Source organism: Brachyhypopomus gauderio, chromosome 3, assembly GCF_052324685.1.
Source record: "Brachyhypopomus gauderio isolate BG-103 chromosome 3, BGAUD_0.2, whole genome shotgun sequence".
NCBI lineage: Eukaryota > Metazoa > Chordata > Actinopteri > Gymnotiformes > Hypopomidae > Brachyhypopomus > Brachyhypopomus gauderio.
The window spans coordinates 16296323-16317962 of record NC_135213.1 but is presented as its reverse complement, the minus strand read 5'-3'; the positions used below and the strand labels follow the sequence as shown (position 1 = coordinate 16317962).

Sequence of the window (21640 nt, the reverse complement as noted above, 5' to 3'; positions counted from 1 at the left end):
TAAATCAGTATGCCACAATGAATATATAAAAATGTGTGTGTGTGTGTGTGTGTGTGTGTGTGTGTGTGTGTGTGTGTGTGTGTGTGTGTGTGTGTGTGTGTGTGTGTGTGTGTGTGTGTGTGTGTGTGTGTGTGCACGTACATGACAGTGGTCTGTGGGGGTAGCATAAAGCATGCTGATGCACATGCTCGCTCTCTCACACACACACACACACACACACACAAAAGCATGCACACACGCACACATATATGCATACACACAAGCACACACATCATATCAGTAGCTGAACACATAAGAACACATGTTATGATTGCATGCAAACATATGCACTGGTGTTCACAAAATAATGTGATTTGGCAGTTTCTGTAGAGGATCTCCAGTGTGTGTGTGTATGTGTGTGTGTGTGTGTGTGTGTGTGTGTGTGTGTGTGTGTGTGTGTGTGTGTGTAAGCACTGGTATTCAATAGATGTTACTTTGCACAAACATGTCCCAGCAATCACAAACTAGAGGAGAGGAATGCTGTGGTGTGTACCTGCTTACCTGTTTGATACAGAGGAGCCTGTCATTGGTCTGCTGGATGTGTCTGTCCATAGAGGTGAAGGAGGTCATGCTGCTACTCAGACTCAGGCCCCTACCGGCCGGCTATCCAACATCGGGCAGCCATACACTACACTGCATGAGAAGACAGTGAGTGAGAGAGAGAGACAGAGAGAAAGAGAGGGGGGGAGACAGAGGGAGAGAGGGCATATATGAGTATTTGTATTATGTATGTGTCTATAGTACCATCCCTGTCCAATTAGCTAATCTTCTGTTGCCAAAGACAGCTCATACTCTTGAGCAGAATGTGGAGTCTGTGAAATTGCTCGTAACTCCCTCCAGCTGTTTAACACTTTCATTCAGGGCTGATTGTGGCCCTTGAACACCTCAACTTGTCCAATCCTCTGGCCCTGACAGAGCAGTGCCCAGGGCCGGAGTGGGACACTTTTTCAGCCCGGGAGTTTCATGCCCAAATCCGGCCCAAAATTATTTTCCCCTCCCAATCGGCCCAAACTAGAGATTGACATGAGCTGGCCCATCGGGAATCCTCCCGAATCTCCCGATTAGCCACTCCGGCTCTGGCAGTGCCCCATACCCAACATTCTAATACTATGTCCAACACATCAATGCCCTTCCTCCAAGATGATAATACCATGCCAATACCTTAAAACCCCAGCCTAACACATTAATACCCTACCCACAACCTGACAACAAGTCCAATACATAAATACTCCAAACCCAATGCTCCAGTACACAGGTGTGAAACTTAAGGCCTGCGACAGGCCTGCGAGCCAAATCATGTTATGTGGCCTGCGAGCTTAAAAAGCCAAATTGTCCACAAAAAAAAGAAGAGTAAAATACGTGTAGTGACCAAAAACTACATTTCCCACAATTATGTTTCCCGTGAAGTGACAGCATCTCAATACTGCAGTGTTTCCATATCGATGCGATTTTCCCAATACGTGTAATTGAGAAATACAAATAATGATCCCAAAATGTCCAGGAAGAGAAACAACGATGCAGATGGAAGGGTGTTTAAAGAAAGATGGGGAAGTGAATACATGTTTGTGCTTCAAGGAGAAAAACGGGTATGAAGCGGTGGTGGTTGTCAAAGAGTACAATATATGTCGGCATTTTGTGACCAAACACGGAGCTAAGTATGCCAAAATTAGGCATCAAGAAAAACAACAAATTGCCAAAGAATTTAAAGGCAAACTGCGATGATCGCAATAGAATGAAGCAGTAAAAGCTAGCTTTGTTTTGGCTGAAGAAATTGCCGCGTTTCAAAGTCTTTTTCAGAGGGAGCGTTTTTGAAGCACAATTGCTATTTTCAGTTTTCCAAGTTTTGAACAAAGTAAATGTGATATATTTGATGTTATTCTTCTTTATTCACTTGGATAGTTTGATCATTGATTGATGGAGTAATGTGGGTTTTATAACCTAACAAATTAAAAGGATTTGTTATAATAACAGAGCAACAAGCAAACATATTTTTTACATCTATGCAAATTAATATGTAAATGAGTTTGACACCACTGCTCTAGTACCACCGTAACACTACATTGACCCATAACCGGCCAAGCAACAATGCATGTGCTCCCAATCCTACAATACCATATCCACAATATGCCAATAACACACAACTCAAACTCATCCATCCCAATACTTTTGTACTGCTACTCTTCCAGTCCTCCAACACCCCACTTCCTTTATTTAAAAACTGCAATACATATCACTACAGTACACTCAAAGTTGGCCATTATACACATCTCCTGTTTTGCTCATATCACTTCCAATACTCAAACTAACCACTTGAAATGCTCCAATACACAGCTGTCAAAATAACCCCAACATTTCAGTACACAACAGTGAAACTCTATTACAACTCCACCATATCCAGTATGTCTTCACTACGTGTCCTCAGGCAATGCACTGCAATCCTCCCATTTCAGCTCTCCCATGTCTGTTCCTCTCCAATTTCAGTTTGTCAACTATTTAACTTGATCAGTTTGACTGTTAACAGTTTAGTTCCTTTTTCTGAACTCTCTGAATTCAGATCATTTATTTAAACAGGTCTGTTTAATACGGTCTGTCTAATACTTAATTCAAACAAATAAACTTTAAAGTGTATTAAACACATATGTATAATACAATTAAATACAAATATGCACAGCTTTGGACATTATGCACACATTCAAAAAATACCAATAGTGAACATTTCAAACACTAAAATATTCACCTAGAGGTCTAGAAAATTAAATGCCTGTGCCTGGCAGCTTGTGCCATATGACTTTAAAATGGATGGCAGTGCTAAAGCACACTTATAATAAATCTGAGATGGAGAAATCATTAAGCGCCAACATCGAGACAGGACTGGCACTGAAGCAAGGCCCATCCCCAACACCAGCCCCTGGCACCGTCTAACACCCCATCTTGCATCTTGTATCTAAATAAATGTAAATAATGTGCCATATTTTGTCAATTGTGATATTTTTCACCGCAATCGGAATTTGTCCTCCACTTTTTACTCATCTGTGCAGTTAGAACACACACACACACACACACACACACACACACACACACACACACACACACACACACACACACATACATGATTACTAGGGGGCTGTGGTGCACACGTGACCAGAGCGGTGGGCAGCCCTAGCCCGGCGCCCGGGGAGCAGTTGGGGTAAGGTGTCTTGCTCAAGGGCACCTCAGTCACGGCATCAGGCCTGGGAATTAAACCCATGACCCTCCGGTCACAAGACCAGTTCCCTACCACCAGGCCATGACTGCCCCCTGTCTACACCTGCATCATGTTGTTGACTCTACTGATCGTGTAGTTAGAACTTGTTCATATGCTGCCATGATTAGTTCCTCTCTTCCACTATTTGCTGAGTAGGCGTTTATTCCATGACGGTTCTTTCCCCTCCTCATTCCCATTCTCCTCATGGTTCAGCTGTCTGAGGTCCTCACTACGCACTTCATCAGTTAGAGCCATCTTCCTGATGAACTCCAAGATCTTGGTTGCTTCATGCTGGATCCTCTGATGCTCACTAGTCCTCAGCCCCCATCCAAGAGTGCTGGACTCGGGATGAAATCGTCCATTGTGCATTGTGAGGGGTTTCCTTAATGATGCTGACTTCCGTCTCTCCTCGTTTGGCCAGCTGGGTTTCAGATGAGTGGTAGACCATACAAGCCTCAATCTTGTTCTTTCCATCCAACGTCTTCATAGGCATTTGGCTGCTTTCCTTGTAGCCTTTTCACAATTCTCATAGGTACTTGTGGCTTCCTTCAACATTTCCTACCTGGTAGTTCGCACCCCTCAGTTCTAACTACCTTCCCACTCCTCTTCACCGTTTGACCTCGCTGTCCAGTTTAAATCACATTCTGATGTCTTTGCTGAGGTGGATAAGAGAGTCAATGTCTTATTCACTTCTGGCATACAGCTTGATGTCAACTATGTCAAGGAAGTCACTGATGGTCACCAGTCAGCCAGCCAAAATCCTGGTGATGATTTCAGTCAGGGATTTCAGACCTGTGCAGGACAGCAGAAAGGACATCTCCTTGATAAATGATTTAATGGCAGCTTGTGCTATTGGCCTGAAGGGACAGTCCCTCTGAGATCTTGATGAAAGGTCTTAAGAGTCATGCTGATGTTATAGAGCCTCAAACATTTCAGGATCCATATGTGGGGCAATGGTTCACAAACTTACTAGCAGTCAATCCAGACGGTGCACAGCTTTGTTTGCTCTTGTCTTACAGTCTCGAGTGACTTTTATACTCCAGTAGTTGGTGCACCAGTCAAAATGCATTAGTTTGCTCACTCTGTAATGTCACCGCAAAGAAGCTTTGACTAATTTTCCTGCTCTGATAACTGATTGTGTGTGTGTGTGTGTGTGTGTGTGTGTGAGTGTGTGTGTGTGTGTACTTGTACTCTCACGTGGCTCATCTGTTCACACACACGCACACATACACATACACACACACATACACATCTGCAGGGTTTGAGTGTTGACAGGAATGGTTTGTATATATGTGTGTGCATGTTTTGGTAGGAAAGGTTTTTTTTCCAACTAAAAATTAATGAAATAAGGTCAGAGCAACACAGCATGTGTGGATCACATGGTTATAAAAATACTCTCCTCTCTAAGATCTTGGTTCCATCCCCTCTCTCTTCCTCTCTCTTTCCTTCCTCTCTCTCTTCTGCTCAGGGCTCCTGAGGTACAGTTTGGTGTTGTAACATACAGTTCTCTGTATGTATTAAACAGATATTGATATTGTTGAAGAGCTCACACACACACACACACACACACACACACACACACACACACACACACACACACACACACACACACACACACACACACACAGACACACACACACACACACACACTCCTTCTCTCTCTCTCTCTTCATGTCCCTCTCTTTCTCTCTCTCAGAATGGATGCATGTACAGCACCCTACATGTTGGGACTGGGTTAATACTGTTATGCAAATTAGATTTTCATAAGCCATACATACAGACATCCAACAACACACCCATCATTCTGAACACACACACACACACACACACACACACACACACACACACACACACACTTGCATGCACACATGCAATCACACCCACATCCCCATATCCAAAACATGTATTAAACACATCAAATTTTTTGAGAAATTCTGAACAATGTACTAAACAATGTTTGTTGATATATTTGGAATATTTTAAGCTACAACTTTACTGACATTTACTGACAATTGCCTATATAGGCAAACATCTTTTAATTTTAAGTGCTCAAGCTATTTTCATAAAATCTCACTTGAATGGAAATGTGACCGTTGGTAATGAGGGTGGGATTAAAGCCTAGCTGTCCAATCAGCCAGTGACACAATGATTATCTGTAAAGAATAATGAAACATGTAGTCAAGGTGATCTTAGTGTACATGAAGCATAATCTGCCCTGCCTGTGACAGAATTCACAAATGAGCTCAGAACATCTTGTGCTCTTTGGCCTGCAATGCTTACACTGTAGAGACTTTCCTACAACAGCAGCCGCGATGCTACAGGCGATAACGATTTCATCTTCTCTCCAGATCGTCAGTTCAGACTACTGCTGTTATTTCAAAGGGAGCAATTCTCCTGCTGCTCCCGGCTCTCTGGCCCCGCCCCCATCCCCTCGGCCCACTCCTCAAAGATGGCAATCTCAGAATCAAAGCCAGAAAAGTAAACAGAAAACATTACAGAGAGTCAAGCCACCGGGTCAAGCACAAACTCGGTGGTAACCACAGCAAACAGAAGGCTTTCAGCTACCTGAGCTAAGCCTGCAGCCTGTGAACGCAGCACAGGGAGAGTATCAGCTGAGTGTTAGAGTCATGGGCAGGCTTAACTGGACCAGACCATAGTTCCCCGCACAACGAAAGAACCTCCACATTCAATGACTAGCATCTTGAGTCAAATCTGTCCTTCCGCATGCTCTGGCCTCCAGTGGAACTGTTTGGTGTGTAACAAACAGCTGTCTGTATACAGTATTAAATAGATATTGATTAGTCCAACAATCAGACAACAAATAGCAATCTCTCTCTCTGTAGCTCTGCTGTAACTCTAATATGGGCTAATACACAGTAGTGAACACTCCTCCTTCAACCGCCCACACATCTTTCCCTGCATGTGACTTCCTCCCCACACACACATGCTGGGTCACCCAGGGTCCAGTGTGCTCTACAAAAGGCCAACTGTGGAGGCTCAGCTGAGACAAGATCTGGTTTATACAGTGTGGAATGACCCTCCAGTTCCACAACAGTCTCAGACACGTGCACGCGCGCGCGCACACACACACACACACACACACACACACACACACACATAAATACACACATACGGGCTCATACACATAGATACATAAATAAATGCACACACGCACACACACACACACTCACACACACACATAAATACACACACACACACACACACACAAATACACACACAAACACACACACACACAAATACACAAACACAGAATACATGCAAACACAGAATTGAAGTTCCTTGTCGACTTCAGGAAATTAGCCTTTTCCTGTTAGAGGAAGAGAGAGAGAAAGAGAGAGAGAGCAAAAGAGAGTGAGCGAGAGAGAGAGAAAGACAGAGAGAGTAAGAGAGAGAGAGAGTACTGGTACACAGAGTGAAAATCCATCTGAATAGAAATGTTTCTGCCATTTCAGTGTTTACAGATTCCATAATTAAATAAAAATCCTCAGTGTCCATAGAAACCATCATCCCATGTTAAACATTAACTGCTGATAGTGCGTTATTTGTTCCAGTTTTATGAAGATATAATGAAACTTGCCATTTGCATTTTCAATGGTCGGCAGAGTGACCTGAAAAGCACTTATCAGTAAGACCATGTTCCCGTGGAGGTTCAGCGCTGCTAACGCCCTGTTCTACCTGCTGTGCGAGGTAATCTCCAGGACACGGACACAAGCGCCCGCCGCAGACGCGGCACTATTCAAATCTTCATTTTTACATGTGCGTGAAGCTGCTCCCCCAGACACAAACAATATCATCATTTGCCTCAGATATGCATAGACTTTAAATACGGTTTAAGTCAAGTTTTTTGCTTTTGTTGCTGTCTGCTGTCTCTTGGCTGTTGTAATTGCAGCATGGTTGATGGCCAAAGCTTTTATGCTCCAGCATTCTCCTGCAGACACTCCAGTCCACACCTGGACAGAGCCTGTGCACTTCTACATCCTGATACTTTTCCTGACCTCCTGAGATGATCTGGAAGGCTGGAACTTTTACTCAAGTGTTACTCAAGCACCATGAAACTACACTGATGAATGAAGAAATATGCCAGTCTCACTCAGCAGCACTCAGCTCTACCTGAAAAATCTGCATATTCTGTGTGTGTGTGTGTGTGTGTGTGTGTGTGTGTGTGTGTGTGTGTGTGTGTGTGTGTGTGTGTGTGTGTGTATGTGTGTGTGTGTGTGTGTGTGTGTGTGTGTGTGTGTGTGTGTGTGTGTGTATGTGTGTGTGTGTGTGTGTGTGTGTGTGTGTGTGTGTGTGTGTGTGTGTGTGTGTGTGTGTGTGTGTGTGTGCACATATACATGACACTCATTTAAGCAAATTGTTTTACCTGAAATCAGATGCTGCCATTCCAGTCTCATTGTCCAAACTCTGTGTGTATCTGTCTGTTGATACGTCTGTCTGTCTCCATGTATCCATATTCATACACTTGTTCAAACCTGAGTGTGAGGATCAGGGCTAACTGATCCTTTTCACATAGTAAACCAAAGCAAAGGGAGACCAAGGGAGCTGTGTGTGTGTGTGTGTGTGTGTGTGTGTGTGTGTGTGTGTGTGTGTGTGTGTGTGTGTGTGTGTGTGTGTGTGTGTGTGTGGTAGAGCTGAAATGACACCTGGGGTGCACTGCAGAGTATATCTGTGTTGTGAGATGGAATAACTCTTCTGCCTCTTACTATATTGCAATCATTGCTAGACACACATTTTCCCCTGACCCTGTTGTCTAGTTCACTCTCACTCACTCACACACTCTCTCTCTCACACACACACACACACACACATATACACACACAGGTGATTCGTGTGCATCATTTAAATTCATACAGAAAACGACATGAGTGATGACTTCATAATTGAGCTCTCCACACTGCAATGTACAGGCACGTGCCATTAAGAGATTGAGGGATAGACAGGGAGAGATATAGACAGAGATAGGTTGAAAAAGAGGCAGAGAGGGGAAGAGTGGAGGGAGAGAAAGGGAGAAAAAAGTGAAAAATTGAAAGGGAGAGAGAGGAAGAGGAAAAGAGAAAGACAGGAAGACATACAGAGAGAAGGGGCGATAGATGTGTAGTCCAGTTTTCTTCATTTGCACCTCTCATAACACACACACACACACACACACACACACATACACACAGACTCTTTATGTAATTCTGACTTTATGCTCAGAGAGGGGTCTTGTCTTCTCTGGGGTCTGTGGGGTTAGGGCCAGTTCATTATAAAAACATGCAGTCATCTAATCTCACCTGGGAAACACACAAAAAGCACTTTTTAAAAGATTATTCATATCCAGGGTAAAATAAAACAACACACACAATCCAGCAGCAGTAGGTCCCCACTCCCCTACTGGGGACATTCCACAGCAGAGGTGCCCTGCTGGCGGCTGCTCGGCTCAGGCCACCAGGAAAGTTCAAGCCCCTCACGGGACATGTCAGGTGTGGTAAAGTGGAATTCCTACCAGACTATGGAGCACATGGAGTCTCCACAGCGACTGAGAAACAAATGCTTATGTAATCATATTCACCAGAGGAAAAGACAAATTATGACATAACAAAAAAAAAAATGTTTTCTCACTGACTCATTAAGAAGACTCACAGGGCACTTTTTATAGGGGAAAACTGGTATACACTTTAAAATCTCACACAGCCTTATATACATCCCTCCCACAGAAAAAAACCCAACCCCCTTGCCCTCCCCCTCACCCTCTCATGCCGCGTGATCTAATTAAGTCACAGACGTTGGCAGCAGTGAGCGATTAACCATCCTTGTGATGCAAACAAATTCAATTTGTGGCTGGGAGCTGAGTTTTAATAAAATGTCAATGGAAGATGGATCACCCTTTGAACTAAGGGGCAGCAGTAATTGCGTATGCAAATGTGGAGCAAGTGATTGGATGGTTTCTGTCTGAATGGTTCTGTGCATTTGTATTTATATTCCACATGATAATGAGGTGACGTGGGGAGGGGATTGGTGTTTGGGCTGGGGTTTGTCTCTTTGGGTTGGCAGGCAAAATAGACATTTGTGTAAGATTGAAGTCAAGCTTGCCCCCAGCTGTTTATGACCATTTAAACTAAGCCAGACTCCAGGAAATATCATATTACGAGATCATGAGTTCTGAGTATTTTTAAGATGCTTCTATTATCAGTCAATCTGTGATTTCTGCTATTATTTCACCATGGATAACATATCAACTATATTAGATGCATCTTTTCCCATAAATATATGGGCTTGATCATGGCCTTCTCTTACCCTGACCACATACGTACACACACATGCACTCACACGCACACTGCATATAAAGTTAAAGTTTGAGCTATGTAATAATTCTTGAAATCCCTTTAGAGGCTGTTCAAGGAAATGTGCTACACTTGTCAGTGTCTTGACATCTCATAAATTGTTTACGGTGTTAAAAATACCCAGCAGCCCTCTCTTTAGAAATGTCTGAACAGGGAGGAAAACCAGACACCACACGTGCAGTCACTCTCACTCAGTCTCACCACATCTCTCTCCCCCTCTCACCCCATCTCTCTCTCTCTCTCCCCCTCATCTCATCTCTCTCTCTCTCACACCATCTCTCTCTCCCCCTCTCACCTCATCTCTCTCTCTCTCTCCCCCTCATCTAATCTCTCTCTCCCCCTCTCACCCCATCTCTCTCTCTCTCCCCCTCATCTCATCTCTCTCCCCCTCTCACCCCATCTCTCTCTCTCACACACACACCATCTCTCTCTCCCCCTCTCACCCCATCTCTCTCTCTCTCTCCCCCTCATCTCATCTCTCTCCCCCTCTCACCCCATCTCTCTCTCTCTCACACACACACCATCTCTCTCTCCCCCTCTCACCCCATCTCTCTCTCTCCCTCTCCCCTCTCACCCCATCTCTCTCTCTCCCCCCTCTCACCCCATCTCTCTCTCTCTCTCTCTCTCTCTTCCCTCTCACCCCAACTCTCCCCTTACCAAATCAGCAAAACAGAAACTTTTATTTTTATTTCAATTATTTCTGTTGTAGAATTATATTACAACATGATTCACATCATCTTAGAATCATTCTAACATATCATATTAATATTTATTAATCAATATTAGTAATCAATGTTTGTCATGCTTTTAAGTACTAAATAACAATTTAGCTGTAATATGTACTTGCCAGTGAAGTAGTGTGAGAAAGGCAAGATTGGAGTGTTGTCTTATTCCTAGTTCACTGCACAAGCTCATCACTAATTAGCTGACAAGTTGAAAGTGAGTGTTAAAACAGGGAAAAAGCTCAACTCCACAGTGCAGAGGTGTCTGACACTGCCGACCTCCTGCAGTACCTGTCAAATATCCACTCCATCTCCAGCTAATCCTCACATTACACAAAGCAGCGTCACTACAGAGCAATAAGAGCTGTGTTTTACAGCAGGATTACACCAGCAGAAAGAGCTCGGTGTCTGACTGATGCAATAAAAGGTCCTTTGTTTAGTTCATTGTGGTTTTGTAGTATGTGTGTGTGTGTGTGTGTGTGTTTTCTATGAGGAGCTGTTATAAATGCCCCCAGTAGAGCATGGCTGCCATCTCCCCCCATCACGCTGGCCTGCTGAAGCTCTACAGCCCCCCTGAAGGCTCAATACAGGTCTGCTCCAACACACCTGAATCTTCACAGCTCTTCTGAGTTTCTTTGTCAGGCCACATCAGAGCTGCTTTTCTGCCTCTCAGTTTCTGCAGCACTGCTTTATGTCAGTGTCTACTGTCACGGCATTCAACAAATAAAATGGACTTGACATAATCGGAGTCGTCAAATGTCTGCCCTCATTAATACTGCAAAACACTCAACTATGCAGTGCAGGGGTTTCTGGGTAAGAACAGTACCGAGAAACCTGCTATGATAAGCAAACTGGACCAGACTGGACCAGACTGGACCAGACTGTACCAGACTGTACCAGACTGGACCAGACTGTACCAGACGGATGGAGTAAAGGAAGCTACGAGAAAAGAAAAAAAACTAAACTTGATGCTCCCCAGTGAAACAGCTCATGGGTGACGCATAGTGACCCAACCCTGCTTGTGGGTGACCAACAGTGACCCGAACCAGCTCGTGGGTGACCCATGATGACCCGAACCTGCTCGGCTGCCAGAACGGCTGTCTCACTGGGCCTGCTGATGCCAGGACAGTCACAGGAAGAGTTCTAAAGTGACAAATCTTGCCCAGATCCGAACAGAGTGGCGAGCACATAACCGTACAGCAGTGCCTGAACCCACTGCTAAAGCCACTGACCTGGTTCTCAAGGCTAAAATGTGGAAAGGTTCCTGACTAGCAGGTCACTCGGTCATGTGGCTTGAGGGATGATGATGATGATGGTAATGATGATGGAGGATGTGGTGTTAATTGTATTATTATTATTGTTGTTGTTGTTGTTAGTAGCAGTAATGGTACTAGTAGTAGTATGCTTTGATTATGTAGTGCTTTAGGAGCACTACAGGAAGAAAGCTTTTATAAGCTCTTTAAGCATGCAGTTGAGATGAATCTGAAAACACTATGTACATGAAATTATAGCAATGAGAACCACTTATTCAAAATCCAAATCAACTGGAGGTTTAAGTCTGTAAGTAACACAATTCATTTGTATGTAAAATGTTAAATGTTTAATAGTACTGACATGAGAGATTCTACTAATCTCCCTCTCTCTCTTCCTCTCTGCATTTTTCCAGCTCTCCCTTTCTCTCATCTCTCCATTTCTCTATCTCAATCTCTCTCCCTTTCTTTTTTCAGTCTCCCTCTCCCTCTCGCTCTCTGTTTTGCCAAAGTATTGAAAATGTGTATATTTTTTATTATTAACAAAATAATAATAATAATAATACGAAGAAAATGAATAATGGTATTAATGACAATTAAAACGTTCACTCCCCTCACCCTCTCTCGTTCTCTCTCTCTCTCTCTCTCACACAGGGCAGGGGGTGAGGGCTATTTTTAGTGCAGTGCAGAATACTGTCTGTGCAGCGTTTAGGATCTGGCGATCATGTGAGAGCCCAGCTGATAGACCACCACTTAAACCACTCAGAGCTCAGAATTACGCCCTCTACAGAATGTTCTATCTTAGAACGTGTCCTCTTTCTGTCCATCTGTCTCCCTCTGTCTTTGTCTGTCTCCCTCTCTCTCTGTCTGTCTGTCTCCTTCTGTTTATGTCTGCTTCTCTGTCTCCCTCCATCTCTGTCTGTTTTTCTCTTGAATCTCATGATGCTTTTATAGCGTAGCTTTCCTCCGCGACAAGCAGGCATGTCACTGCGACACAATGCCGTGCTAGTAAGTCACGACCGCAACAGTACAGGGAGGCTTGCTGGCCACACACTTTAATGACTAATGGCCTGTCTGACTCAGTGTGAACATGCAGAGAACACACACACACACACACACACACACACACACACACAGAGAGAGACACCAGAATACGGAGGTTCAGGGGCACTCATCCTACCAGACGTCCAGTGAGCAGCATCAGAGAGATGCACCACACCACACCACAATATTAGAGGCATAGATGACTATGGATCAGAACTGAGACCCCCCCCCCCCCCCCCCCCTGTAAAAAATAGGCCACGTCACCCCACTCCCCCGTGCAGGAAAAAAAGATGCTTTTTATGCTGCAGTAAGACGCAGCATACTGGCTATTGACTCTGACTTACTGGCTATTGACTTTGGAGCATTTTGGAAAGAGCTATTTATAGATTCCAAGAAAATGCTGTTTTCTTTTTCTTGTTCTAAGCATGGCTTTCAGAGTGCCCGTTAGGCACTGAAGAACTTCTCTCTGAACAACATCTCTGTAGCTCTCTAGGGCTAAAAAAAGGCAACCAATTTTGTGTTATGTTAGGGCCATCTGTATCCTCTGAAGAAAAGCATCAGCTTAGTGATGGAATACCAGTGGGCTTTGCATGTTGTTAGAGGCAATAATGATTAAAAAACAATATATTGTACAGTGCTAATCTGAATACTGATGTAGGTACAGGCTATTGCACCAAAGATCTAGAACATTTATCTTCTCCAGAATAAATCAATACGGACCATGGAATGAGCGCACACACACACACGCACGCGCGCGCGCACACACACACACACACACACACACACACACACACACACACATCTTAGCAGGTAAAAATTCTGTTAAATATATAAATACTGTTCTAAAATGTGGAAATGTTAGTGTACTTTGGAGTGAAATTCACTGCATTTAAATGCTTAATGTTCACATCCTGTGTGTCAAAATGCTTGTGTGTACAAATATACTTTTTGTGTGAATGTATGCATTTGTATGTGTGTGTGTGTGTGTGAGTAAAGTGGATGTGTAAATGTGAGTAGAACTGCATGTGTATGTACATATGTGTATGTGTATATGTGTGTGTGCACACAGATTTCAGGAAAAGGAGAACAAGCCTGTTCCTGCTGCTGGCTTCTTTGACACAAGCTGATAACAGAACAGTGAAACCACACAGGAAGACCAGGGATTGAAACACACACACACACAAAAAAACGACCTTATAGAAACACCCAGCTAGCACTCAGCTGATCTCAGCATGAGAAGCAACTTCACACACATCTCTTTATAACAAACATCAACAATACACCTGCACTGAACCTTTTTACGAACAGCAATACCTAACTCACTACACTGTATTACAAACACCTATCTTACTCCCAAACTGTGCTGTACTACAAACACCTACACTGTACCTATACTCACTGGAAGCATGTCAATAAAGCAGCTTACACATGTATATGTTTGACAGTGGCGTCCTCTGGGAACTGCCTTCATGCGCTCTCGGTGCCTGCTCTGACAGGCAGGGTGCAGGAACACTACATCCCTGACAGAAAATCTCCCAGAGACCACTCACATTTGAGTGGGAAAATGTAAAAAAGAAAGAAACCAGAAAAAGAAAATGGCTTTCCTGAGGAGAATTCTAGACACCTAGACATCCTCTCTGAGCTCGTCTCTCTCTTTCTGTCTTTCTCTGTCTCAGCTCCCCTCGATCAATATGGCAGCAGAACACATGAGGACCTACAGGCATGCGGGGGTGGGGAGACAGACGTGTGCGTGAGATGCATCTTTTCTTCTCGAGTGACCTCCTTCATACCTCCACACACCAGTGGGGTCTGAAGACACACATGCAGAGTGACTGAAGTTAAGGTGCAGGTGTGGTGGGGGAGTTGGGACACCTTTAAACACATTTTCCTTTCAGTTCAGGTCTAAACTGAAATGGCATTTATCACCCACACACCTTTTATGTAGCAATGTGATACAATTACACACGCACACACACACACACACACACACACACACACACACACACACACACACACACACACACACACACACACACACACACACACACACACACACACACACACACACACACACACACACACTTAGATACCAGGGCCCAACATAATCTGGCCTGGTGTTATTTCTGATGGGTTTTGCATCAGTGAGCAATGTGTTTAATGAGAGAGAGAGAGAGAGAGAGAGAGAGAGAGAGAGAGAGAGAGAGAGAGAGAGAGAGCAGGGGGTGTGGTCTGAGCAGGGGGCGTGGTCTGAACCACTTCCCTAGCCAGCTGCTCTGCTTCTGGGCATCTGTGTACACTCCATGCAGTAAAGTAACACCTGTTTTCTTAATTTGTAAAGAATTACCGGTAAATAAAGCAGCTCTGTACCCTAAATCCAGCTCCTATTAAATATTTAGAAAGCCAGCACTGAAGGACGCTATGTGGTAGGTTTTAAAAAACATACACATACACCCAATATGTACAGAATGTGTGTATTCACATTTAACTAGTGGGTTTCTAAGCTTGCTGTAATGCAAATTTCCTAATGTTTGGGCTGATCAAGTTTGTATAAAGTGATTTATTTCATGAGATGCAGTGGAAACTCAAGCAAGACAAGTGCTACAATCTGAGACTGTAGATTAGACTGTAAATTAGATTGTAGGTTAGACTATAGATTGTGTTTGCTCTGTTTTTGGTAATGTCATGTAAATTATGAAATTGTTCAACCATATAATAGTGTGGACAACCTTTAAGATTTAAATCAACAATGGTATTTTGGCCCGCAAGCTTGTGTCTGTAACATTATCCATAAAATCAGTACACAGGCTCTCAGAGTCAGACTCAGGAGACTGAACTTGAAGTTTGTCCAACAGTACATTGTCATTAGAACCAACACGGACACGGAATCATCCAGGGGGTGTTTACAGCCTTGTAGAGCAGAGACCATGTCGGCTTATCAACACACCACCAGGAACAGCTATGTGCCTAGTTTACACCTTCGAAGGGGAAGAGAAAGTGCTGCAGCGTGGTCATGCATTCACATGCACTCACGTGCTCATCCCTGCTTACAGAAAGATGACACCACTACACAGGAAGTATCAAATGCATCTTTAAACTCCTCTGTCTGTAATCAGACTCTCAGGAGGTTAATTACTGACTAAATACTGGACTCATTGTGCATGTCTGCAGAAGAGTTTTTATGACAGGTTTCAGAATGTAAGACAGCGTGTGTGTGTGTGTGTGTGTGTGTGTGTGTGTGTGTGTGTGTGTGTGTGTGTGTGTACACACACACACACACAAACCACTAGTAGTGGCCTACACTGAGAAGCAGTTATGATAGCATGAACACATTAATCATCCATCCACTCAATAACATGTCAATGTCACAGAACAGCACAGTCACACACACACACACACACACACACACACACACACACACACACACACACACACGCACACACACACTGCGTTTTCAAGGAGATGAGTGGTAGAGACCGTGTGACTGTGCTGACTCATCCCCGGCTGTAGCAGAGTGTGCAGCCAGTCACAAGTCATTCCCAGCGCACTGAGCACCTTCTGTGTCAGCACAGGGCCTCTGTCTGTCGCTCCGCCTGCATGTCCACCACCACCCTGCATGTCTGTCTCTCACTTTCCCTCTCTCTCTTCTACTCTCCTTCTTTTCATCTTTCCTCACCCCTTCATTCACTGCCTGAGCTCCATGTTGTAATTAGAATTTGGTAAGAGATCACTGCTCTAACTGCCCAAACTCCACGCCTCTGTTTTTAAGACCCATTTTCTTCAGTCTGTGCTTTTAAGGAGAAAGAGGGAGAGGGTGTTTGTGTGGTGGCAGGAGCAGCTATGTCACTCAAAACAACGTGAAGTGGAACGGAGAAGAGAAAAATGGCAGGGCTCCTCTGTATATCTTTCTCTGTCTGTCTGACCCTCTGTCTGTCTGTCTGACCCTCTGTCTGTCTGACCCTCTGTCTGTCTGACCCTCTGTCTGTCTGTCTGACCCTCTGTCTGTCTGTCTGACCCTCTGTCTGTCTGTCTCCTTCTCTCTCTGCAACGATCCCTGAGGGAATACATCCACACTACACTACTCTTCACTGAATCTGAAGAGAAAGAGACCAAGGGAGAGAGAGAGAGAGAGAGAGAGAGAGAGAGAGAGAGAGAGAGAGAGAGAGAGAGAGAGAGAGAGTTGATATGTAAAAAAAATAAAGCCTGCAGGGAATAATGATTTCTCCAACAAGCCTCAGACAGGATGACATTTAAAAATATCTGTGCAGGAGTGAAATAACCAAAGTCCTGGTGAACACAGTACTAGAGTAGTCTACCTACCAGCACAGGCCAGCGCAGACCAGCAAAGGCCAGTACAGGCAAGCACAGATAAGCACAGGTCAGCCAGACCAGTACCACAATACAGCAATTACTGCAAAAACAATCACTCAGGCAGGATTCAGATGGGTAAGCCAGGCATACTTGTCCTACTTTATAATCAAAGAGAGAGAAAGAAAGAAAAAAGAAAGAGACAGAGATAAAAAGAGACAGATACAGAAAGGATGAGAAGGAAGATCTAACCCTAGAGTCAGAGCAACAGAAGATCTCCATACAAAAGAATCATACTTACATTATGGTCCCAAATACCACATTTATCCATAATTGACTGGCAAAACTCATCTTCCCTACACTGACTGAGAGGGCACATTCTCAACAAATTCCACATTTGAATCCGGTAGTTTTACCAAATAATTTTGGAGAGACAGTCTGGTATGAGTGAAGGAGGAAGGCAGGCTCTGTTTAATTGGTACCTTGGAAGAAAATGTTTTGGAAACTAGCTAATCTTCTTCAGATGATGGTGGCTCAGTCAGTGTGGTGTTTACCATATTATGGGGAGAGCTGCATGCTAAGGACAACAACATCACATTAAGGCTGCACCGCTCCACAGCGTAATTTCACTTTCATCAGTGAACAGCACTGAGGCCCACTGGTCCCTCGTCAAGTGTAAATGCTCCGTGGCCCATGAAAGACGATGACGCCTGTGCCTGGCGGTGTGGTCAGGTACCCTTGCAGTTCATCTAGTAGATGAACCACAGACCACTCTGATGTAAACGGTTCTGAATGGTCTGACATGACACTTGAGTGCCTCTCACCGCCCTGGAGTTGTGTGGCATTCATCATCCTGTTCCACAGGGCACTGTTCACAATGAAGTGGTCATCAGTGTGGGATGTGGGCAAAGGGCATCCACTTCAATGCCTTTCTGTGACTCCAGTCTCTATGTATCTGCAACCTGCTGATGACACTCTGTGATACTCCAACTTCCATCTGAGAACATCCTGTTTGAAGCTTCGTAGTGGCGAGGTACTGTTGGTCAAGTCAATTGTTAGATGTCGTGTTCATCTCATGATATCAAAATCTGAACAGCATGATGAGGAAGACTGTTTAAATACCAATTCTAATTGAAACAGGAAATGTACTGGATTGATTCATGGATCAAACACCTCTTGTGAATTTTGCCATTAAGCTCCTTGTTAGAGAACAGCAAGATGAACATTGAACAGTTAGACATGTGCATGTTTAGAGAAGGTCACATTAAGTTCACCTGTAAAGGTTTGAGTGCATTTAAGTTTTATCCTGAAATTTTACCTGAAAGTCAAATATCCCCTAAACTCTTGTGCGAGCAGTGAATCCCTGATTCAGGTTTGGCAGACCACAGGATGGAAGAACCCGGACATTCTAAACGTTAATGTGGATCCTTACAGCTTTTGTCTTACTGCTTTGTGACTGTAGAGTGGGATTGATTTGCACTGGTGATTAGTGAACCCTTCACATTCTTAGCTGTGTGTGTGTGTGTGTGTGTGTGTGTGTGTGTGTGTGTGTGTGTGTGTGTGTGTGTACATAGTCACATATATCTTTTCATTTTCTTCCAAGCTCACACATGTTTGCATTTCAACAGCTTTAAACAAATGTGCTGCATGAGCAGTCAGAGCCCACAGCACAAAAGCAGCAAACGTGTGTGTGACGAGTGTGTGGAGAGTGAGTGTGTGTGTGTGTGTGTATGTGTTTGCAATATGAGTGTGTGTGTGTGTGTGTGTGGTAATTATGTAAGGAAGTTACAGTTTCCAGCATCATTTACACATGAAATACAACAAAGACACATCTGTACTGAACAAAAGACCCCTCAGCTACACACAGCGACCTTTAACCATACATCAAATACTTTACCATAACCACTCAAATTTGCATACCAAACATCCAATGGCCACACAGCAATCCACTCCACACAGCAAACTCCTCCATATACCAAACAGTACCAAACATTGCAGTAGTGCCTGATCAACAATCAACAACAAATATCTTCATTGCACAACCGATACCCTCAAACCCTCTTAATGAAGAACTAACAAAGCCAAAATCTGTCAAAACAGTCCTCTCATACATAAGAGCTTTTAGCAGGGTGCTAATTAGCATCCTCTTTCCACTGAATACCGTTCTATATAGCAACAAACAACAAAACACATGTGTCCTTTTGCTCCTCTCTTCCCATCCAATCCAATCCATCCCTGTTAGCGCTAGACCCGCCCACTTGCCCTGCATAGCATACATCACCTCATGCTGAGTCACTGCAACCTGCTACAGCACAGCAAAATATAATAATCTAATAGCAAGTAATGACTCACTTTAAATAAATCAATCAATAAATTAAAATATATATATATATAATATTTTACCCCAAAATATTTACTTTTTCATTTTTTTAGATGACATTTTCTTCACAGCGTTCTCAAACCTGTTCAGGGTTGCTGGAAAGAGCACTTTGCTAATTATGGGCTTAGGTAAATGATAATAAATGAGTGCAAAGACCTGACCTGCAGTGCATAGAGCATTATGCCCAGGCAGTGAGAGTAGAATGTATATGGTTATATGCTTAACACAGCTACCATATAATGTCTACCAATAAACCACAATCTGACGGGCGCATGGGGACCATACAGGGATGAAGAGGAAGACAGAAAGGATGAGCAGAGGGTGTCCGGTGTGGCTTTGACCTTTCTCCTCTGAATTTTTGCCTGTGCCCGTTGTTACAGCAGACACGTACAGTGATCATTCTGCCCTGTCTGATGCACTGCTAACTTCTAGTTTGGAGTGTCGGATGGTTTGAAACTTTGTCAGCATGCGTGGCTCATAAGGAGGGCTTCATGAAATACAGCGTTCCATAAACCACATTGCACTACCATTATGTCTGCATATTTCAGTTGTGGTGTGTAGCGGTGAACCCTGGATGGGACATGGTTTAAATATATAGGTAAATGTTATTTTTACCTGTATGTTTAGCTGATGTAAATGCTGTAATTGCTTGAACCAGGCAGAGACACTCATCTCCTCTAGAGGTGATGTGATTAGCCCGGATGCTCACAGCACACAAGATGAAATGCTGCTACTCTGCTCATTTAAATACTGCATCTTTTTCACCATTTCTGCAGAGATCAATATTGTAATATTGATTTTAAAATGATATATTGTGCATCCCTGGCTTTGAATAGTATGTAGTTTATTTATGGCTAGTTTATATTATTGCAGTCATAGTGTTTTTTGGCTTTACTGTGAAGGTTTATATAGTATGAGGTAGTTTGTAGTATTGGCAGGTTGATGGAGTCTGGGATACAGTATTAGCAGGTGCTTTAGAGTATGAGGTAGGTTGCAGTATTGCCCTATTTGCTGACCCCTGTGAGTGTGATGCCCTTTGACAGACGGTAATTATGTCAAAACCACACATCCTTATGTGCTCTGAGGGTGCAGAATGGGCCACTTCTCTCTCCACACTCAATACAGTACAGTCCAACACAAGAGGGAGATATCAGACGTGTAAGATGTCTATCTGGAAAAGAGTGCCGACTCAAAGAAGCCTGGGTTCATTAACTGTGTTAATGTACAGTTAAATGTCACAAGATACGCTGATGACGTACATCTGGAATACACTGGAACACGCTACCGAATCACGTGACCCAGTAAGTGGTTCAGCATCTTTATTTTTTGTGTTTGTTTTATCCTATCAATGCTGTGAATCATTAAAATCCCCACAGATCTCTTATCTGCATCACCTGGGACCAGTTTGGGGGCTTATCGTGATTGGTCAGGATGCTCCGGGCTCACCCACTGGTTAGTAAGTGGCTTCATCGTGCCATCTTTTGTGCCTTCGTTGTGGTGAGGCAACAGCACTGTGGCAGCCGCACTGCGTGGCCCCGACCAGCTGCTGCCCGTCCCTGGCAGTGGGGCATCTGCAGCCGTCATCAGCCCCGCCGTCCTGTGTGAATGGTAATGAAGCGTGATGCCCACGCGTGTGATGCGCTGCGCGGCCCAGTCGGGATGTCGTCTCCTGGAGGAGGGCGTGACCCGTAGACATGCTAGCTCAACGTCGGCCGGGATCTGGCAGGGTGGCCATGGCTTTGAACACTGTAGCAAGTGATCCTCACACTACCACACTGCTGGGCCAAAGGGCTGGGACACAATGAGCTCAGCATGACACAACACAACCTGGCAGGGTCTCTGAATCTGCAGACAAATGCCTGCTCCACATAGTCCTCCCCCCCTCCCTCCCTTTCTCCCCTCTTGCTCTCACTCTCCTGCTGCTGTCTTCATCTCTCCCCTCTCTCTCCCCTCTCTCTCCCCATGCCCTCTTCCCATCTCTCTCTCTGTCCCTTTATATAAATTCCTGATACTATGAGATGTTTTAAGGAATGCTCACTGCAGAATCCAGCGTGTGAGCTTGTACACAGGTGAATGAAACTGGGTATACTTTTTTGCTCTTGAATCCTTCATATTGGGTCCATGGTATATGTTGGCACAAACTCACAAAAAGCATCAGAACAGAGAAGGTCTCATTAACACAGACACCATGTTCATAGGTGTCGTCTCTGCAAGCCTTACATTGGACTTCAAGAAAATGTTCAATGTATTGAAGACTTAAATAAATATAAATATAAGACATAGTGCTGACATAGTGCTCTGTTGATACAGTG

At 44.0% G+C, this 21640-nt stretch overlaps 1 protein-coding gene across 4 annotated transcripts in view; it reads right to left on the bottom strand.

Moving 5' to 3' along the window:
- LOC143510473 (zinc finger MIZ domain-containing protein 1) overlaps positions 1 to 21640 on the bottom strand; it is a 61891-nt gene that overhangs the window by 26662 nt on the left and 13589 nt on the right. For 3 of the 4 annotated variants that reach the window (XM_076999860.1, XM_076999863.1, XM_076999861.1), the window contains exon 2: positions 541 to 672. In XM_076999860.1, coding sequence (XP_076855975.1) covers positions 541 to 609 — 69 coding nt within the window. In that variant the 5' untranslated portion in view covers positions 610 to 672. The remainder of the gene's footprint in view (positions 1 to 540; positions 673 to 21640) is intronic. The other variant, XM_076999862.1, reaches the window with a different exon arrangement.